The 21,197-nt window shown below is 41.4% G+C and overlaps 1 protein-coding gene across 6 annotated transcripts in view; it reads left to right on the plus strand.

Moving 5' to 3' along the window:
• Positions 1-21,197, plus strand: part of nrxn2b (neurexin 2b) — a 702,861-nt gene that overhangs the window by 328,680 nt on the left and 352,984 nt on the right. For all 6 annotated transcript variants that reach the window (XM_061031595.1, XM_061031601.1, XM_061031599.1 and 3 more), the window contains one exon: positions 17,040-17,213. In XM_061031595.1, the coding sequence (XP_060887578.1) occupies positions 17,040-17,213 (174 nt within the window). The remainder of the gene's footprint in view (positions 1-17,039; positions 17,214-21,197) is intronic.

Raw genomic sequence — 21,197 nt, forward strand, 5'->3', positions numbered from 1 at the left:
GCTAATTACACCAAGGTATCACAATTAATTTAACAAAGAGATATTGATCATTAAGTCATTAGTGCTACACATGGCACCTTACCAAGGACACTCAAGGTTAATGAGTGACTGTTTTCTCACCAAACCCAAAGAGAATACATGTAAGTGTCCTCACACTCATTATGTTTAACCAATCAAGGGCAGAGATGCACTCAGCATCAAATGTAAGGCGGAGAATTCAACCGTGCACTATGTGAACTCCACCACCAGGGGGCTCTCAATCAAAGCAATGACAAAAGTCAATGACATTGAGGCTGGCGGGGAATCATGGGAGTGATTCTCTCTGCTACTTTGACATAACATCCGGTGTTTCCATGGCAACGGTTAACATGTTGTGTCTATCATGGCGGCTGACACAACAAGACACGTCCCCGTTGCAACTATAAGTGAAGGATTTCTGTGGCTTTGATAACTGTTGGAAATATTTGAGATAATAAAAGTACTCGACAAAAATATTTCTGTTAAAAAATGTACCTATTGTATCTTTCAATCTTTGGGGAGGAATAATTTACCCTGAAATTTGAGCCAGACATTTTTTCTTTAGCCCACAGCCTCAATACGCAAATCTATCTGGCGCAAACAATGATCAGAGTTAGTCAAGCAGACCAAACAGAAGACTGAATGTTTTAGCCACTATCTGTTGTTCTCTTTGCATCTCCAATATTTCTTGTAAAGCTGAACTCGAAGTGAACAGCGTTGGTCAAGTGGACGAGGAAGTAAACACAAAAACATCCAACGCCCTGAGGGAGAAACCCTCGTTTCTATGCACATAACATGACAATGTCAACGATGTTAATGTCACTATTTCCTACAGCGGTGGGAGATGAGGAATCACAACAGTAGAATAAATCTTGGCTTTTCAGGATGAGCAAATGCAGAGAGTTAGAGGGTGGGGTGGGGGGGGGGGGATAATTTGGCGTACCATATTCAGTGCCTGTCCCTTTCTTTTGAAGATGCCTGCTAATGAGGCATACTTGTGTAGAATTATAACGAGATGACGGTGAATGTGTTCCATTTTTTTCACCAAAAGCAGAACAAATCGAAACACAATATGGACGAGAGGTTTGGCAAGGGAGAGAGAGAGAGAGAGAGAGAGAGAGAGAGAGAGAGAGAGAGAGAGAGAGAGGAGGCGAGGAAGACAAAACAGGTACACACATTCTGACAAGCTGTGCTTTTGCCAGCGGTAAAATTGAGATTAGCCGTTTGATCACCCCAAAGTATTTCTTTCTCGTTCTCTCTGGTTTGTGTCAGCGTCTTACAAACCAAGCTAGTCTAGTCGTTAATCCTGTCACAATCCTAAAACATCTCTCTGCAGACCAGGTACACCACCAATTATAACCATCTAGGTAGCTTTTTGGTTCTATTTATTTTTTAGTTTCACTAAGGTGAGGCTTAGAAGTAATCAATCTAATCTGTTGTGGGGGTCTATGGCTCAGTTGGTGGAGTCGGTCATCTCTCAACCGGAAGGTCGAGGGTTCAATTCCCAGCTCCTGCAGCAACATGTCCGATGTGTCCTTGGACACTTAACCCAAGTTGCTCTTTGAATTTCCTGCTTTAGCATCTATTTTTCATTAACATAATCCATAAATTACAACAATCACAGCATTCTTTATTCAGGGTGACTCCAAACTAGACCATAAACTCGTTAGACAATGTTTACAGAAGTAATATATCAAGTGAGAAGTAGCATCATTTATTCATTAACTTCTTTACAATCAGGACCTGATTAAAAAAAATGGTTGCATGGCTTTTCCACCTGCTCGACATGAAAACGAGTCTAAAAGTCACCGTCTGTTTCACAAAACCAACACAAAGGGTTAAATGCAACACTATCTACCCAATCAAACAGCGTCTCTGAGCCATTGTGGACTCATCTGGGAAGCAATTAAGCCTCCTCACTAATGCAGGAACATTTCCATTTCCAGGTATTCACAGTGAATGTTCACCAGGGTAAAGCGCAGTGCATTTCCCCCCCGATGACATACGTACATTCTTCAATCCTGAGAGTTCTCCTGTCCTTTCAACAAACAGCATGCGTATGAAATGTCATTACTATAATGCCTGGGCGTACCCCATTATCGGAGAAGAATACTCGCTTCTTTTGCTTCTTCTTCTTATTGCCCTCCTGTATGGTGTCACAGCATTGTGAACGGCCTTTGAAAGCTAGCATCTCTAGGGCAACGGCAACAAAAGGACGGTGCAGATCCATCAAGTGAAGGACAGGAGACAGAGATGTGATCATACTGAAGAATTTAATTGTCCGGAAGCTGAAAAATTGAATCCCACTCAGTTCTACTTCAGCCACAATTGAAACCAAGCAGAAAGTAGATTCCATCCAGAGGGTAAATACTGCACGTTGTACTGCACATATATTCCTTTTACTTGAGCCTGTGATCTCTACAGGAGAATACAGTTTTCACTGAAATGTCTTTGAGTGTAAAAATACACGTTCTTATGAAGCGGACACTCAGCTTGAACGGTGTTTAATATCTAAACTGAGAGGATACAATTGTCTACGGATTCTTTATTGGCAGATAGGTGCTTGCACTTCCTCATTATGCCTCTCTTAATTATACGATACACGTTTTGCCTTCATGCCGATTCTCTTATTTCAGGGTCGGGCCGTTTTAAAGAATTGTCCCTGATGTCAAAGATATAAAGGCTTACAAATAGTGTGCTGCAAAGATGTTTTGACGGGGTTAATGTGTAAGGCTGGACATTAACTACAAAACTGTTTGAATGTCAAAAGAGTGGAAATGTCACCTCACATGGTACGAATAAATAATTTATAGCACACAACCAAAGCTCACAAATCATGCACACACTGTGCGGCCCGATTGTCGAGCACGACCTGAGCGTTCACACCGTACGTGTTAAATCAGGATGGAGCGTTGCCTGTTGAAGTTGTTGTGTTGCTAGCGAGCAGAGAGGTGGTTGCTGTTTTGCTTACAAAGCCGAAATGTGCTACACTGGGGATCTGTGCCTTCATGTGGGATTCAACTTTGAATGTCACATTGCGATGGTGCTTACAGACGCTGTCTTCCATTTTTTTTGCAGGCACAATTTGAAAAATACCTCAGATGTTGGGGAAACATATTTGTATGTCAGTTTCTAATTAAATACCCTAATTGATCCACAGCGATTCTAGAGTTTGTTGGGGCCTTAGGCAAAAATCAAATGGGGTTTTCTATTGCCAATGCAAAATTTGGACATTTTGGGTCACTGCTTTTGTTTAGGTTTGTTAGCCCTCATGGGCCCCCCTACTTGTCTGGGGCCCCCTTACAGTTGCCTGCCTTGCCTGTTGACAAGCAGCACCTCTGTTGATCCATGACCATAGCTCGACTTAACTGTGCATCTGAACATGCTGACTGTGTGAGAGCATGCTGTCGGCCGACTCAAATATCTGGCATTCCAGAAATGTATCTGATTGGGCCTCGTGCCCCCTCTGTGCACTGCATGACAATCAACGCACTATGGAGCTGAAATTCAGCTCAATTTCAAAATCAGGCCAGAAACAGACTCAATCTGTGCAGTGTATGTCCGGCCTTGCACACATTTGGAGCCACCTCGGCTGCACTTGGGACCTTTCTGCCAATATGTTTTTTTTCCTCCTGTCATTCTCTAAGCACACAATGAGAATTTGCCATATTGGTGCTTATTGTCTTCAACTTTATGCTGCACTCACATGGAGAACTGTCAGTATGAGTGTGTTTGTCTCTACCTGTGTTTACAATAAGCACTTCTTTCAATTACCACAACAACACTGCCTCGATTTGCTCCCGCTGTAGGATTGTGTATGACATTGAAGAAGAAGGCAGTTTAATAAAGATCTGTCAAAGCGGCGCCTGCAGATCCATTTGCATAATAATAACTAAACAAATCACATGCAGCATAACTGGATTAGCGCCTTATGTCAGATAGCATAAACGTCTCAGTTTCCACTGTCTACTGCATGACACTTCTGAAAGATGTGAGAATTCATCCACACTGCGCCATTCATTTGTCATGATCAGTCGCTGATGTTGCCCTGATCACTGTTCCTCTTTATTAATGTCTCAACAACAGCTATGTTTAACGATGAAGTAAAACACATTGAAGTGGCAATAAGCAACATCGCACAAAAAAACTGGCTTGGCTCTGCTTGTTCTATAGTAAATCTAAATGTGTTTTTACGTCAATAGGACATCAAGTGTCAGGTCAGGGCATGGATATAGATCAGCGTTGATATACAGGTCCTTCAAGTTGTCCAATAAAGCTTCACCTCCCTTTCCATGTCCTTCTCTGTTCCCTCTATTTGTCTGCTCGGTGTCCGTGCTCTTTCAATAAATGATGGGCTTGGTAGCTCGAGTGCTGCAACACAGCGCTTGTGTTTTAGCTTTAGCTTGTGTTTTTCTCTCCAACTGACCTGTCTTACATTACTATTTACTATGGCATTACTTAGAGCTTTTGGCCGTTTTCCCACCCTCCTTTTCTCTCGCCTCATCTCTCGCTTTTATCAAAAGCCAGCTCCTGCACCCGAGGTGAAGCAGGATAGAGACAGAGCTTCCTCTGGGTGATTTTGTGTGTGTTAGTTTGTCTTCATGCACACAAACACGGGTTGTTCCTGGTTCTCTCTGTGCTTTTTGTAGAGGCCTAATTTACAGCATTGTTTGTGCAAGTGGACACTCGGTATAACGAGTATATATATATAATGAGTCAAAGTATTGGATTAGATGGCAGTTGTTCGGTCCATATTATAAATTTAACGTTATGAAAGAACAACTTCATATGTAGGGAAAGGCAAACTAAATGAAGCTCATATGCACATGCAGACTCCATTGAATTCTCCTGCATTCAAACAAAGAAGAGGCCAGACAAGAGGATGGCAATTAAACTCTCCACCCGGCCTGTTTTCATTCTGTAATGATGTTTTTATAACCTCTCTCCACACTGATTGGCCAGGAAAGAAGGCCTCGTTTTCCATCACTGAAAGGTAAAATTGGAGGTCTTGCCAGGATGAAAAATAGATGAGGAAAATTGGGCTTTAAGAGAAAAAGAGAGTGGAAGAGTCTGTTTATGTACAAAAGATGACCGGTGAGATAATTGGTGAAAAATAAAGAGTTTGACAGTTAGTTGCCCTAATCGATCCCCTGCTGATTCAGGTTTTTGGACCGTTTAATCCCCTCCTTCCCCAACGCACCCACACACTACTTATTTCATTTTTAAAATGACTCACTTCCATGAATGAGTGTACTGCAGCCAATTATGGGTTTATTTAGGAGTGATTGGGCCTGGCTTTAAACCCACATCAGTCACAAATCCCTGGGGTCTCATTGGCCGCTTGACCTGGCAATGGCCCTACAACTAATCATATCCCCCTGATGAATGGGAGAGAGTCTCATGGTCGTTTATTTTCCACACCAACTGGCCCTCTATTCCAGTGTCTTATGATTTCTGACCGACTTTGGAGGAGGTGGCCACTAAGGTCCCTTTAAAAAGATATAAGCCAAGACATACCAAGTCATCAAAAACAGCAGTGAGTGATACTGTAGGTATCCTTGTAGCATCTGTTTTGCAGATAAATCTTTTATTTTATAGTTGGAACGGGATGTGTCTTGTTGTGGCGGCCGCCATGACAGACACAACATGTTTATCGTTGCCAAGGGAACACCAGATGTTACGTCTAAGTCCACTGCATAAGTGAGCATGAGCTGCTACTGAAAGCTTCCGTACTGTTGCTGTATTTGCTGCTGTGATTAAAACGTCATGTAAATTATACTTGGATACATCATCGGTAGAAATATTCTCTTCCTCAGGTCGGTTTCACCCGCTCGTCTTTACTACGGTCAACGCAGAGTTTGTTGTCATCAGAGAGAATCACTCCCATGATTCCCCGCCAGCCTCAATGTCATCTTTTTGTTATTGTTTTTTGATTGAGAGACCCCTGGCAGTGGAATTTACATTCTGTGCGTTTAAGATACTAAACACAAAGTCCTGCATGATCAGGCACCTCTGTATGTTGTTTACCTGCATGCTGCATCACTAGATCCCTGAGGTGTTGTGACCAGGGTTTTCTTTTTGTCCATTGTGTCCAACTGAAAACGAAAGGTGATCCCGCCTTCACATTTGTGGCTCCAACACTTTTCCTATGCAGTTTATTCTCAGCTCAAGCTCTCAGCCTGTCATTAGGTTGACTGAAAGGTTGGCTGAGACAGGATTTCCAACATGGTGGCTGCTGCCAATGAGCCTCTGGAGTCCCCTGCCGTAACAGATAGCTGATGTCACTCAGGCTTCATCCTTTAATATTTACAGTCACATTGACTGCATAAAAAGATGGACAACATGCAAGCTCACAAAATAAAACCAACACATTTTGAGTTAACCACACTGACTGACTGAATGCAGGACCTCCATGTGAACAGATGAGACATGGGTCAAATTATAAAGCTGTATACACATGTCAAACATGGTTGGTATCATTATATTTAGGTCTGTTCATGCTCCATTTTTCCATAGTTGAATTAGCGATTTAATGCTAAATGTAGCATACCACCATGATTGACAGCTCCGTTGACAAAGGCGGTGCCGCAGACAATCCACCTTTATAGAGACGTCGATATATTTTTGAATTGGTAAGAATTTTGAAAGTATCTCCTTGTGTTAAACTGTAGAGAAAAGTTGGAACGCAATTGACTGTGAATAATAGAATAAGTACCAGGACAGCGTGTCAGCGGAGGATTTTACTGCAGGATATCACTACAACAGGTGATTCACAGCTGGAGCCTTTCCACTGACATTAAGATGTAATACCTGCGACAAAAACTCACTGACTCACTACTTCAGCTTCAGTGGAACAACTCCAAAAAGTGTCACCTGAAGGCATCATCAATTCAAAAGTGCAGTCTGAAAAAAAACCACCTTCGACTTCTGCCAGTTTTACCAGGTGCAGGGTGTAAAACACTCAGATAACAGGCCCGAGCGGCTGACCTGCGCTGCCATTGGCACCAAAATATCACGCAGGGGTAGAATCAAGCAAAAGCAAAGAGAGAGGGGAGATAAGAGAAGACAAGGTGGGGCTATGTAGAGTGCAAAGAGGGAGAATGGAAAATGAAAGGGCAGGGAAATGGAAAGGAAAAGGAAGAAATGGAGACTAAAAGATAGTGAGAGCGCAGTAGAATGGAGAGAGAGTGCAGCCGAGGCACTGCAGAAGGACGGTGAATAGAGAGTGACATTTTATAGAGGGAGAATAGAAGCATGAAGGTGTGTAATGATGCCTGTCTGTGTCACTATACAATCTTTCTAAAAGTGTCACCAGCGATCTCCTGCATATATACAGAGCCCTGCCAATGGACTCACTTACCGAATGAAAGTTTAAAAGATGTGATTTGTATTTGAGCTAATGTGGATTTAACTTCCTGTCGAGACATTGTGGGGTTGGTTTCAGCTCGAACACTTTTCAGACAACAGGAAAAGGGAACTTGATGTGTTAGGGAGCCAAGAGGAGACTAAACCAAATCTGTAAAGCATCATTCCATGCATGATTTGTATCGTCTGCATCTGCAGCAGCTTACACAAATCACTGATATTCTTACAAGTTTAACTAAACCCTTACCTTTCCAGCCGCAGTTGAATGCATTGCTAGCTTTAGCCTGATGCAGTTTTAACTAGCTTACAGCTAACAGTGAAGAAGTAGTCATGAGATGTCATATCACTGATCATGTGCTTTTATCACAGGGTCCAGCAAACACTATGTGTGGCTCATTTTAAAATCTCTTTGCTTAAACTTGATCTCATTTGGACACTTTAAAGGAGCAATATGTAACTCTGACACCTAGCTGTTTAATTGGGTACTGCAGTCCTAATTCAAAACATTGGAGAGAGCTGTCTCCTGAGTCATGGACACTGAAGGTTCAGTATTTATCCAGCGCTGTAAACCTTTCTGCGTTCTAACCTCCAGAGCATTCAGGACCAGAATCTGAAGTTAGAAGGAGGACATACTGGCTGCTGCATTGTTGTCAGAGAAGCCAGCACTTCAACATATGTCTGATCATATAGTAAGGTCACTTCATCATTTCATTCAGGAGATATCTCACTGATTGGTCCTTCAAGCCAACTCCTGTACTATCAATGAATAACAAGAAAAAAAAAACATTTTAGTTTGCTGTGGTACATCTTTGAGTTTTTCTTTAACTTATAAACAGGACAAGTTCACTTCCCTTAACAAACCCTGCAGGGCATGCATACATTACCCACAAGGCCACCTTCCTGAAAAGAGAAATGCTCCGCTCCTAACAGCACAGATAGCGTTACACACACTCAGACAGACAACAGAAAAGGTGCAGCTCCTTTAAGGACTACATGTTGTATGTTCTACAAATAAGAAAACAATGAAAACTTTGCCTACTTAGGGGTCAGCTCTCATCACTGGAGTCTTTTTGGCACTGGAAATCCATAAAAAAAAAGTTTTCTCCAGTCAATCAGAGTACTTTGTGATATTAAATGACAGTACACTTTATTCAGTGAAACCCTGGATGAGATTGCTCATTCTTTTCAGAACAATTTGATTATGTTGAAGTCTGATTCAAATTGTGAAACTGCTATAGTGAGCTTTAGGACCAAAGTGTAAATGAACAAGAAGTTGTCAGGCAGCTGCAGAAATCTTGTTTTTGCAAAATACTTAAGGTTAGACTTATTGATTGTTGCTAAATAAAAAAAAACATTGAGCTTGTTGCTAACTGACAGATTTATTTCTCCCTCTATCTTTCTGCATGGCTCATTTTCCCTGTGTTAAAATACCCAAGTGCATTATGGGAACTCAGTTTGGCATTCAACAGGTTTGAGTTGATTAAGATTAGTTTATTTAGTTTTCCTTCAACTTATGTAAACAAAAAGGCCCGACATTGAGAAAAGAAGTCAGTTGTTGATTTGTGATTTAAAAAATGGATTATAGTATCCTGGATGTTCATTGTAAACAGTTTGTTGTTTACTCGGTTTCCAGGCGCCTCCCTCACTTTTCTTCAAACAATAAGAGAAAGAGTGATAGAGAGACACTTTGAAAAAAGGAATTACACCACCTGTGGCTAGAGTAGAAGTGAAAAAGAGCAAGTATGCACCTGTTAGAGGAAAAAATAAAAAAACACATCACTGCAGAATCAAATAATTACAGCTCTTCGTTGCCTTCGGCCCTCTTTCGCTCCCCGAATTCAAAACATGTCTCACTTTTTTTGTATTTGTTTACAGAAAAACACACACATCCCAAACACAGAGGCGCGGCGTAATTATACAACTTATGATTTAGCATCAGCAATTAACGTGCACGCAGTGTCAACATTGATTCTCGGCGACGAAACGTCTTGTTTTGGCGTCTTTGCAGATCGGAGCGCCTCTGTAATTAGCAATCACACAATCCCCGCATCTTCCCGCTGGCTGCCATTGTCGCAGCCCTGCCTTGGAACACACGCCGACACTGCCTAGCAGTCATACATTTTGCACTGCCGACAGCATGTGTGTGTGTGTGTGTCTTGTGTTTGCATGTGTTTTTGTGTTTTTTCTCATCAGCAATCGTTCAATCTTCGTCAATTAGAGCCAGCGTGAGAGCAAAGCAACACGGGCAGCAGAGAGGAGAGAGAGTGAGGGCTCGAGAGGCAGGCAGAGGGAGTCTTAATAGAGCATTTAATGAAAGTTAATGGTGGGCTTTGTGCTCGCCAGGGAATCGGCAAGAGGGAGCTGATTATTGTTTAGAGATGACGCCCGGCATTGTGCATTCATGACCCGCTCCCATCATCAAACTTCTCTTTAGTGACGAGGGATAAATAATGTATATCACAATGCTGCTAGATGTGGGCAGTAGCGGCTTCACTTGGGAGCCAATTACAGGCGAGGATGATACACGGGTCGTGTCCTGGGTCGGCGAGGTGTACTGACCACACAAATTGAATGGCTTATCACATCGACTGGATTTAAGCAGTGTGATGTCTTAAAAAAAAAGTCAACTCTGCAGGGTGAAAAAGTTTGTTTGTTATAGATTATGTAGCACTTTTACAGAAATTAAAACACAATTTGGATGCTAATACTGGTGCCGTGGGTGTTGCACCCTCTTTTGCAGATAACTCAAAGATAATGAAAACTGTGAAATTGGAGCTATGAGATTTTCTTGTCTTCGCTTTTTTTTTTTTTCTGACCAAAAAAATTATTTATAGCACATCGGAGGGATTCACACATTGCCCCTCTTTCAGCAATCTGTTAAACCACCGAGAAAATTACAAATATTTGTGTCCGTTTGCTAGAAATCAAAGAAGAGGCTGTAATGGGTGCTGAGGTCATCCACCCATGTCTTCAATGAGTCATAGAAACAATTTATACATCAGCAGAACTGTTATGTATGTGGTTTCAAACTGTGGGAGACAAATGGATCTATCCACACAGATCTATATCGAAACCCCTGATTCTTCTGTGTAAATGTTATATCAGTTTGCTCTTCCACACTGTTCTGTCAGTATATCTCGAGGGCCCTGTATCTCAGAACCCTAACCCCCCCCCCATCAGCCCCTGAGAGGTCATTAAAGGAAGCGTAGAGATGTGGAGGTGGTGGTCTCTGCCGCTGTCTGGGAGCCTGTAATTGGTCCCTTCTTGTGGACGGGGTCTGAGCTCTTCAGCAGCACAGGCATTCATCACTGCTGGGACAGCACGCCACAGACAGGGGCACAGTTTCACACAGATTCACCGTGGCCGCGAGGAGAGCGGTTACTCATCGTTTTAACCTGCACGCTCCACAGCAGCTCCAAAAAACACTGTAACACATACAAATGGAGAGTTGAAGATATATAAATGGTACGACTCAATCTCTGTCATTTAAATCCATTTAAAACAGAAAATTAGCAGAGAGGGTGGCTGTGGATCAGTGGTGGAGTCGGCCGTCTCTCAGCCAGAAGGTCAGGGGTTCAATATCCAGCTCCTGCAGCAACATGTCCGATGTGTCCTTGGGCAAGACACTTAACCCCAAGTTGCTCCCACTGCTTCGCTGTCGGTGTATGAATGGATTAGTGTTGTACATACTCTCTGATGTACGTCGCTTTCAATGAAAGCGTCTGCTAAGTGAATTGTAACATTGTAACATATAAAATGCTTATCACACAATAATTCTGTCATAAGTGCTGTGCAACATTTGACCTCAAAATGAGTCAGCTATGCACATTGGTCCTCATTCACAAACTGTTCTTAAGAAGAAATTCCTAAAATTTCCTAAAACCCAGTCAAGCAGTTTTGAATAAGATTCTGACTTTCACCAAAGTATTTTAATCTGGGATCTAAGAACAGAATAAGACTGCTTGAGAGGACTCGCACATGAATGCTGATATGACAAATTTATACGTGCAAAATGACATGCCCTAATTGTTCTTTGGCTTTTGCAGCCAGCCTTAAGAAGACTCTTGAGGAGCTTTAGTTTTGCACGTCTGGTGTAATTTTTAAACAGAAGATATTGCTGCTTTAGAGAATCCACTGATTTTGATGCAACTAGCACAGACACGTACGTATAAGTACTGTAGGAGCCATTGTGTAGAGTTTATAGATGTTTAAATTCTCTTAAGTTTCTGCTTTTTTACTCAACTTTAACTGTATTATATACAGGTTTTAGGTTTGCTAAAATCAAACCTATTTCAGAGGTTGGTCCATGATCAAGATCTCTTTTTAAAGTCTATTAAATGTATGTTCTAGTTTTACAATTGACTCTTGGAGACCAAAATATGTTCCAGACATAAAATGAGCAAACATCCAATTAAAACCAAGAGGTCATTGCTTAAAGGTTTATTGTAATACAGACTGTCATTTCATTTGTGTGTTATGATGTACTCAGGTGACAATAACTCTACGTATATTCAATTAAAACCACCAAACTTCATATCTCTAGTAACACAGCCTCCATGTAACATTCCTGAACAAAAGCCATAAGCTGCAGAACAGACTGTTCAGGGCCTCAATGAATGAGGAAATCAAAACTTTTCCCAAACAGAAAAATCTGTAATTCAAATGAAAAGAAGCCAAACTCCGAACTGCAGCGCTGCACACAAAAGAGTTCTGAGTGGGTGTGAGTGTATGTGTGCTGCATATTCATTCCCCCCTTTTCTGTACTTTACTCGACTGAAGAAAACAAAACTTGCATGACTAATTCTTACAGTACATCTGGCTTCAGCCCTCTCTCTCCTCTCTCTCTCTCTCTCTCTCTCTCACGCTCTCTTTTGTCCACTCCAGTTATGCAGTCGGCCGCTGGAATCTCTAACACGCTGTTGACTTCTGCACTGTTTGTCCTTTTCCAGATTAACGCCATGCCGATATTTTCATATTTGCTAAATGGCTCTTACAGGCGCGATTTGAGGACATCACTCAGTTGGACAGTTAATGAATTTGTTCTATTGATTGCCATGCCTGGGAGCCCCGGCTGGGAAATATGAAGTGTCAAGTGCTCATTAATTCTGGAGAGAGCTTTGCAAACATCATTGACTCAATCCATTACACAAAGTCCACATATAATTGACCTCGTGGCTCATTGCTTCTAAAGTTGAAAGTTCTAGTTTTTGTCAGTGAAAGTATAATTATTCGGGGGGGGGGGGGGGGGGGGGGGGGATGTTCTCTGAAGGTCTCTATCTCTGCGGCGGGAGCTCGTCCCTGTGTGAAAGGTTCTACTGGATGTTCATTTTCATGCCTGCTTAAAAGATAAAGGCTAAAAGTAGCAGTTTTGATGATGAGAGAAAGCCTGAAGCATTTCAAAACCGTGTTTATTCATATGCACTTACATCAAAGGCCTCTTTGTGTTTCTCATAATTTCGCTTGGCAGTTTCCTCACAACTCTGTAGAACGTAGAGAGTTGAGAAAAAAAAAAAAGAGATGTGGAAAATAATTGGGCTTAAAAATGGATGGATATTTCCTTTTATGTTGTAATGTAAAGAGATCTTTAATTGTGTTCGGGCGCCGAGATATCCCAAAAAACTCAGCTTCCATCATCTCGCTGAGGACTCACAAATTGTGCTTCCTTCATGAAAAAGTGCCAACTGTTTATATTCCGCTCCCGTTCCCAGTCGAGTTGAACGCGGACAAGCTGCACAGAATAAATCTTTTCTAAGCATCAGATGTCTTTACCAATGCTTCCGGCTTGATGCTGTACAATCTATTCATGTCGAATCTATGCTGCTTCTTTGACTCATGTAATCATCAAAAAACATGTTCTTTGTGCCTCGTGCAGTGACAACCGCTTTGTCAGAGGAAATCTCTCAGGAGCATTCATCAAAACATTTGTCACTTTTTGTCACTTTAAAGTATCTTTTCTCTTGGCGGTAATGCTCAGTGTCTGCTGCCTGAATTGGATATTACACACCTTCAGAGTGGAGCGGTAACAAACACCACTCACAGTGACTCACAGGTAGCCCCCTCATACCCACAGCATGGTCAGAGACTTGCACTGTTAGCTTTCCATGAGAACACCATGGATCTTAATGTGCAGGTCATTAAAGGTCATTGAATTAACATTTAACATGACACGTTTCTCACAGAAGTGTGCCTCATTACCAAATGCAAATGATAGCTTCTTACATCATCATCAAACCTTTTCATATCATAGACTGTTTATAGGAAGTGGACTTTGCAGTGTCTTGAACTTGCATCATTAACACAGACCAGCAGAGTAGAGATGGGACCGATCTGATCTTTTATCGGCATTGAGTTCGATATTGACATATTTTTTTGCACTCCCACGTTGGCTCTTGCTGGAGCGGACTCTTTTGCCACCACTGTTTTCTTTGTACCAAGATAGAAGCGTAGCAAAGTGTGTCCACCTGCTCATCCAAACTTATATCCTGAAACAAAAGCTGGTAACATAAAAAATTAACAAGTCTAGACTACAATATCAGACTCCATGAATCCAAACGGGCTGAAACAAAGGCTATGCACCTTTTTTTTTTTTTTTGCATTAAGCGTATTTAAGCTGTCTTAAAGTTTTTGATATTAAAATATGAGGGTTCAAGTGTTCCCAAAGACAAAGGTACCATTATATCAGGATATAATGATGTTGATGTGAAGAGAGCTGATGATATAACATTTAAATAGACTGATGCAATTTAAAGATGGTTGTACCATTACTTCTAGTTAATCAAATCATGAACAAAAAAAACATCCATATTTCAGTTCTCTATCTTAAATGATTTGGGTGAGTGCAAATTAGGTTAAAAAAATAAATACAGTAGTTGGCCAAAGAGGTCACTTAAGACTTTAAACAATTTATTTACAAAATTAAAATGTAATTTTCCAGCCTTATACCAGCAAACTGTAGCCAAAAAGTGCTGACTGCTCCTTTACTGTACTGCTGGGAGGGAGTGGGCGTGGCTAAGCAGTGAGAGGTCGCTAATTGCTTACTTGTGTGTGTGTGAGAGAGAGGACAGACATTTTGTGGCAGACACTAAAGTTTGAGCTAAATCAAAATAAATAACTGAAGTGGATCAAGTCCATCATCGTCTGAAGTTATGGGAGGTTTAGTTTTTAGTGGAGGAAATAAAACCTCTGATTTATGTTGGACCCTGCGATGACACAACGACCAAGAGAAGGTTTGAATCTTTTCAGTGTTTGGCTCCTGTCACGTTTGCTTGTACCTTCTTATTATACCTAAAGAACAGTTATATTTGAACCTCTCACCTCCTGACTCACTTTGTCTCACTAAATTGGTGACACTCTTCACGTCTTATGCTTGAGACTTTCATCTTTAAAATATCTCAACTGTCAACTCAGAAGGAATAATCCTCCTGTCCTTATTACAGCGCTACTAAAAAAAAAAAAAAAAAACTCACTGTCTACTCTTTGATTTTAAAAATACACCAGGTGTTTCATATTTCATCACTCTTATTGGACGTTCACTTTTCTGTGTGCCTGGAACTTCTCTCCCGCTCTCAACACACACACACACACACTCACTCCAGTCCCATCCAGTCTCATGGTGCATTCAGGTGGTGCCGGAGACATAGGAAAAACAAGTTTCGGGGTAGTAAAATGCACGAGCACCTTCTCGAGTCGGCACAAGAACTCGGAAACTCTGAAAAGAATTAGGTGACAGATTTCCTGACTTGACTTCAGAATCGTCATCAAATGTGGGGCAAAATATGTTTTATTAATTCACATATTGCACATACATTTTTTGCTCAAATATGATTGTAACAGTGACATTTCACTGATCTTCTTCGTAGCATCAACGCTGTTTTTGTGCTGTTGTTACAACATTCTGACTTTCTGAACTGAAATCACTTAAACACACTGAAGTCGGACACTGACTTCACAACTTGGAAGCACCTGAATGCAGCATCAAACCCTGTGCTCCCCCCCCCCCCCCCCCCCCCCCCCCCACACACACACACTGCCTCTCACAAACCCTTCACTCTCTTCTGGGACAATGATGTGGGCGAGTGGCACTTGTGTAAGAGACTGGGAGATAAGTGAGGGCAGTCGATGTCAGAATAAGTACTATGATTAAAATGTTTGTATTGGTATGTATTTAAATGGACCGATGTGTTTGCAGAAATGGAGTCATTGTGTTGAGAGTTGAGATGGATTTTCTTTTGTTCTGAATTGTGGTTAAAAGTTCAGAGATTGAAATAAGATTAGCTGGAAGCTTGGTTTAACCTTGGTGTGTTGACCTCAATTTATTTTGTATTGTGGGGAACGGAGAGAATGTGGACATAATCTGCAGCCCCTGAGTGTTAATACAAGATGTAATCATTTGTCTGTCGCCCAGTTCTGTGGACCAGAGTGTCTTCAGTGCTCCGGTACATGTTAATGTAAAGTATCATCACATGTCGAGGCAGTGAATTGAGTTTATTAGACCATCAGTTTGCTTGTCTCACTCTTCCATGAGCAGAAGCCAAGTGTCAAGACTTAACCTTTAGTTATGTGCCCCGCAGGTTTCAAAAATAATAATTTAAAATATAGGTTATTTAGGCAGCTGTGGCTCAGTGGTAGAGTCGGTCCCCTCTCAACCGGAAGGTCAGGGGTTCGATCCCCAGCTCCTGCAGCCACATGACCGATGTGTCCTTGGTCAAGACACTTAACCCCAAGTTATAATCAATATCTGACATGATGATATTGCTCTTTGTTCATTTTAAAGGTGCATACAGCAGTAGTTCATTATGGATTATGGATGTGGAATATAATCCAAATGGTGTTTTGTTTTGATGCTGAACTGAATACTTTTCATGATCTTATTTTTGGATCATTTAATCCTCGACCAGGAATGTGCAACTTTAAATCGATTCTCACTTTTAGAGGGCCAAACTGTAAGAAATATATAAAAAATAAATCTGAATTAAACCATCCTAATGACTTGTAAATGAACTAAAAGGAATAAATATGAAGCTTTTCATCAGAATGTGTGATTCAAACAATTAGGAAAGCTCAAATTAATGAGCATAAAACTTAATAAAAGCCAATTTAAACAACTTCAGTTTCAGTGCTGTGGACAAAGTATTTAATGCTTATTAAAGCATGTTTAGTTAACGTCTTTAATTTTTTCAAATGTATTCAGTAATGCTTCCTAAAAACTTTTTCCAGAAACAATAACGGCCATTTGTATCTTCTAACTTCTTAGAAGAAGCCAAAAACATGTTCCAGAAAAAAAAAATGAAAGGCATATTTCTTGGTGTAGAAAGACATTTAGCTGGCCGAGACCTGAGTAAAGACCAAGACCATAAATATCACTGATCATCTTGAAATTCTGAATGACCTAGAAAGAGGTGGTGGTCTTGGTGTTGATTTAAAAACCTAAGTCTGCCCAGTCTGAGACTGAGACAAGACCAACTGACTCCGAGACGAGACTCACACATTCAAGAAGAGGTCTCGGGACTGGTCTTGATAACAAGATTTGGAGTCCTACAACACTAGACAACACCACCCATTACCTCTGTTATGTAAACACTTAGAACACATGTAATCAGCAAACATTTTTAGATTTGATTGAAATCTTAAATCTTTCATTTTTGTTGTGTTTGCAGGAGAGCTGTACATCGGTGGCGTGATCAAGAACATGTACAGTAATCTGCCCAAGCTGATTGCGTCCCGGGACGGGTACCAGGGCTGCCTGGCCTCCGTGGACCTGAATGGGAGACTCCCCGACCTGATGGCGGATGCCCTCCACAGGGTGGGCCAGGTGGAACGAGGCTGCGACGGTAAGAGGATCTGACCATCACATACACACCTTGTGGCCACAGTCGATTTTATTTCAAAATGCCAAAGTGGGTTCTGCAAAAAAACAAATTCTCTCTCCTGTGAATCATCAGGCAAATCAAACCACACTGATTGCAAGTGGTTGTTTGGTTATCTAGTGTCTGATCTGCAGCGTTCTCGGTGTGAGTAACAATCATTTCTCACGGAGAATGACATCTTTGTATTGATTTCTAAACAAGCTTAGCTCAGTTTGGGTGGATGGAAAATGATTATAAGGATGATTAGGGTTGTTTATTTGTGTCTGTCATTTAGATGGAGAGGGACAAAATCACAGCTAACATTCAATGATTGTCAGATATTTGAGCTCCCAAACAAAAACACTTTTGTATGCACACAAATGTTTTTTCTCTGCTTCAAAACATCATTGTTCCTTTGTCATTGTGACCCATGAATTGCATGGTGGTCTTGCTCCACTACAAGACCACAGAACAGTTAGTAAAGACCCACCAGTTCATTAATTCACTGCATCACGATGGGGCTGATATTCCTGAGTAACCCCCGCCCCAGATTCCCCCAGCTCTGGGTCGTCTTTACAATCTCAGCTCCTGTCCTCTGTGTATCCTCTCTCCTGCCCTATAAAACCTGCATCAGGGGAGTATCTCTTCTCTCTCTCGTCATTTTCAGTGTGGCTAATCTGAGGGACTCCCGCCCTCGTTGGCTTTTGCCTCATCAATCTTACATTTGTTGTATTTTTACCCTTTTTTTTTGCCCCCTGTCTCAGGCTTCATGGCTCCAGTGGCTCATACTTAATCCTGAGTATAACAGTAGATTTTTGACTATAGCTTCCCCCCCACAGCCCCCCACTCTTTAGCCCCCCTCTTCACTGTGTCTCAACTGTGTGCTGAGTGTTGGAGAGCACAGACTTGATTTCCCTGAGGGCTGCACTGGCCGACTCAATGCAGCACTGATCCAAGTTTTTTTTCTTTCTTCCCTCTTTCCCTCCCTTTCGATCCCTAACGGTGCTACTTCTGCCATTCAGCCTTATTACCTGCCTACAGTTATATGCCACAGTGACTTGGCTCCAAACACAGTTTAAAACTGCATTGAGCTATCATACTGACTCCCACAGGCTACTGAAATGGATGCTAATATTAGTTAATGATTGCATGTGCCAGGGAGCTAAGCAGTTGTAATTGACCAGTCTTGGAAGGACGGACCTCTTTGACAAATAATAATAACCAGACCCTGAGGCTTGCACATTTGCATATTCCCTTATGATATTAGTGGAATATATCAAAAACAGTTGACGGCTCTGGTTTTTTGTCTTCAATTCTTTGTCATAATAGAAAAATATTAGACCACAGAATCACCCATAGGAGAAAGCTTGAATGGTGTGCAGCAGGCGGGGATGTATTATCATCCATCAAGCAGACAAAAACTCCAGCAAACCTCCGAGGTCTCTCTGAGAAGAACTGATCTTATCTGTCCTGTTGTGTGTTATTGAAGGGACATAACCAGCCGCCTCCACATAGTCCATGCTGGTTGCGTTAAGGAGCAGTTTGCTCCCATCTAGTCATGATTGTGTTTCCGCGGCCTGTCTCAGGAGTGATGGGATTCAATTCAATTCAATTCAATTCAATTCAAAAAACTTTATTTGTCCCCAGGGGGGCAATTCAAAGGCACACAGAGCAGTAAATTAACAACAGTGCAGGTAGACGAAACATTTTAACCTAAATATAAAGTGTCAATTTAAATACAACTTAAAGCTTAAACTTAACTTAAAATACAAAATATAAAAAAAGTAGATATAAGTGGACAGTGATTGGACTAAAAGATGTAAACAGAACTATGTGCAGTAAACGAGAAATATATATATATACAGAGCTATGTGCAAGTAGGCACAGGATAGTAGGATAGGAGGCAGCCATCATGAGTATGTGTACTGTATGTCTAAATTTAAAAAATACTTTATCTCCAGCCTTTGAGTTTCACCCCACTACATTGACTGCACCTGGGTTTTTTCTCTACTTTTTAGCTAACCATCAAACTTCAATGAACCTCAGGCTATGAAATGACCCAGCATTATATCTGGACAGGCGTCAACACGAGACAGGCCTTTGATTATTTTCAAACACAACTTGTGTACAGAAAAGATGGGGAAGACTCTAAAGTTGTAAATTAACACCAGAAAGAATATATAAATGTGCGCAAAATTAGGATTTCGATACATTTTTAAAATACAATTTTTGACTTATTTGTTCTTGCTTTGTAAGACAGCCCACTTGATCTCAAAATAAGCAACACAGTGCATAGCGGCCTCTCGGTGAGAGCTGCCGTTAATTGTCAAAACGTGCAGCTACACAAGGCTAGTTAAAGGGAGTGAGCCTTAAATTGGGATGAGCTTTTATGGTTTATTTTTACGGTATATTATTCTTAAACACATAGTTTATGGTTTTGATTCTTTAACACACAGTTTATAATTAAGCATGTTATCTTAGCTTTAGCATGATGTAAGATAAGATAATACTTTAGTGATCCCCACAGGGGAAATTCGGGCATTGCAGAAGCAAGACAGAGAAACAAGTAATACAAAATACACAGGATAGATAAGATAAGATATATGATATGTGTGCATATTTATTTTTTAAGAGTTTCTACATAGTTGGCATCCTATTTAAAAAAATAAATAAAATAGATGTGTTTTGGGGCTTTTTGTCCCTTTATTGTAGAGATAGGACAGTGGATAGAGTTCTACATCAGAGAGAGAGAGAGAGTAGGGAATGACATGCAGGAAAGGAGCCACAGGTTGGATTTGAACCTGGGCCGCACACTTGGAGGACTACAGCCTCCATACATGGGGCGTGCGCACTAACCACTGCGCCACCAGTGCCCCCATTTGATCTACTTTTTTTCTATTCAGAATATTAATACAAGTAGTAATTTACTTTACATGTACAATAGATGCCAGCCTGTGACTTCAGCTCTGTTAAGTGAAACTTTTAGATCTGATCATTTTCTAGTGTTGATTGATCTTCAACAGTTGATTGAATCTCTGAATTCTGAGTTTCCTGAAATGCACTTTTTTGTCTGGATATGAATCTGTGCCAAAGTCCTGACCGACTTGCTTCTAAGGTAATTTCTAGTTCGAGGAGTGAGGGTAAAAAAAAAGGGGTCCCTCCGGACTAAAGGCCAGACAAACAAAGGGCAGAACATTGAGCTTGTTCTTGTAAGTCTCTACTGACTCAGCGGATTAAAAAACAAAACAACAGGACGGGGAGAGAGGGAAGAAAACTGAGACCAAGAGAGTAGGTGCAGGTACATAAACAGTGCTGCTGACTCACTGGAGCTCAACAGGGGGAGGCACAAGGAAATGAGGCCAGAGACTGTGGAAGAAACATCTAAACACCTAAAATAATACTTGGTAGTGTTTGTAGCTGCAGAGGAGGGGTACACGTATTGTAGCAGGAAAAGCAGCAAATAAACACACAGGTTAAATGCTTTCCAAGATTGATTAAGAAGAAAAACACATGCATTTATAGATTATATCTAAAGTGCAAGTTTAGAAAATGTACCATGAGAAATTCCCAGCCACTCTCACACCTTGGTTCAGGTGGTGGTCGCTGCAGGCTGAAGATGCTCCAGACATCCCTCTCTCCAGCAACGTTTTCGGTAAGCTTTTCCCGGGGGATTCAGGGACTCCCAGGACAGACGAGATATGTAATCCCTCCAGCATGTTCTGGGTCAACCCGTAAAGTCTCCTACCAGTCAGGAGTGCCCGTAAAAAAAAAAAAACTCCAAAGGCACCCACAAGGCATCCTAATCAGATGACCTGAACAACCTTAGCTTGCTCCTTTAGCAGTCCAGTTGTCTGACCTCCTAACCTGTCTCTAAGGGCTTCAGCTGCATTCACATGGATTCAGGCAGACGGCAGACAACAGGCAGGCATCACAGTCTAGACGGCACTGGAAATACAGTATGAAATAATG

This window comes from Labrus mixtus, chromosome 23, assembly GCF_963584025.1.
Source record: "Labrus mixtus chromosome 23, fLabMix1.1, whole genome shotgun sequence".
Classification (NCBI taxonomy): Eukaryota; Metazoa; Chordata; class Actinopteri; order Labriformes; family Labridae; genus Labrus; species Labrus mixtus.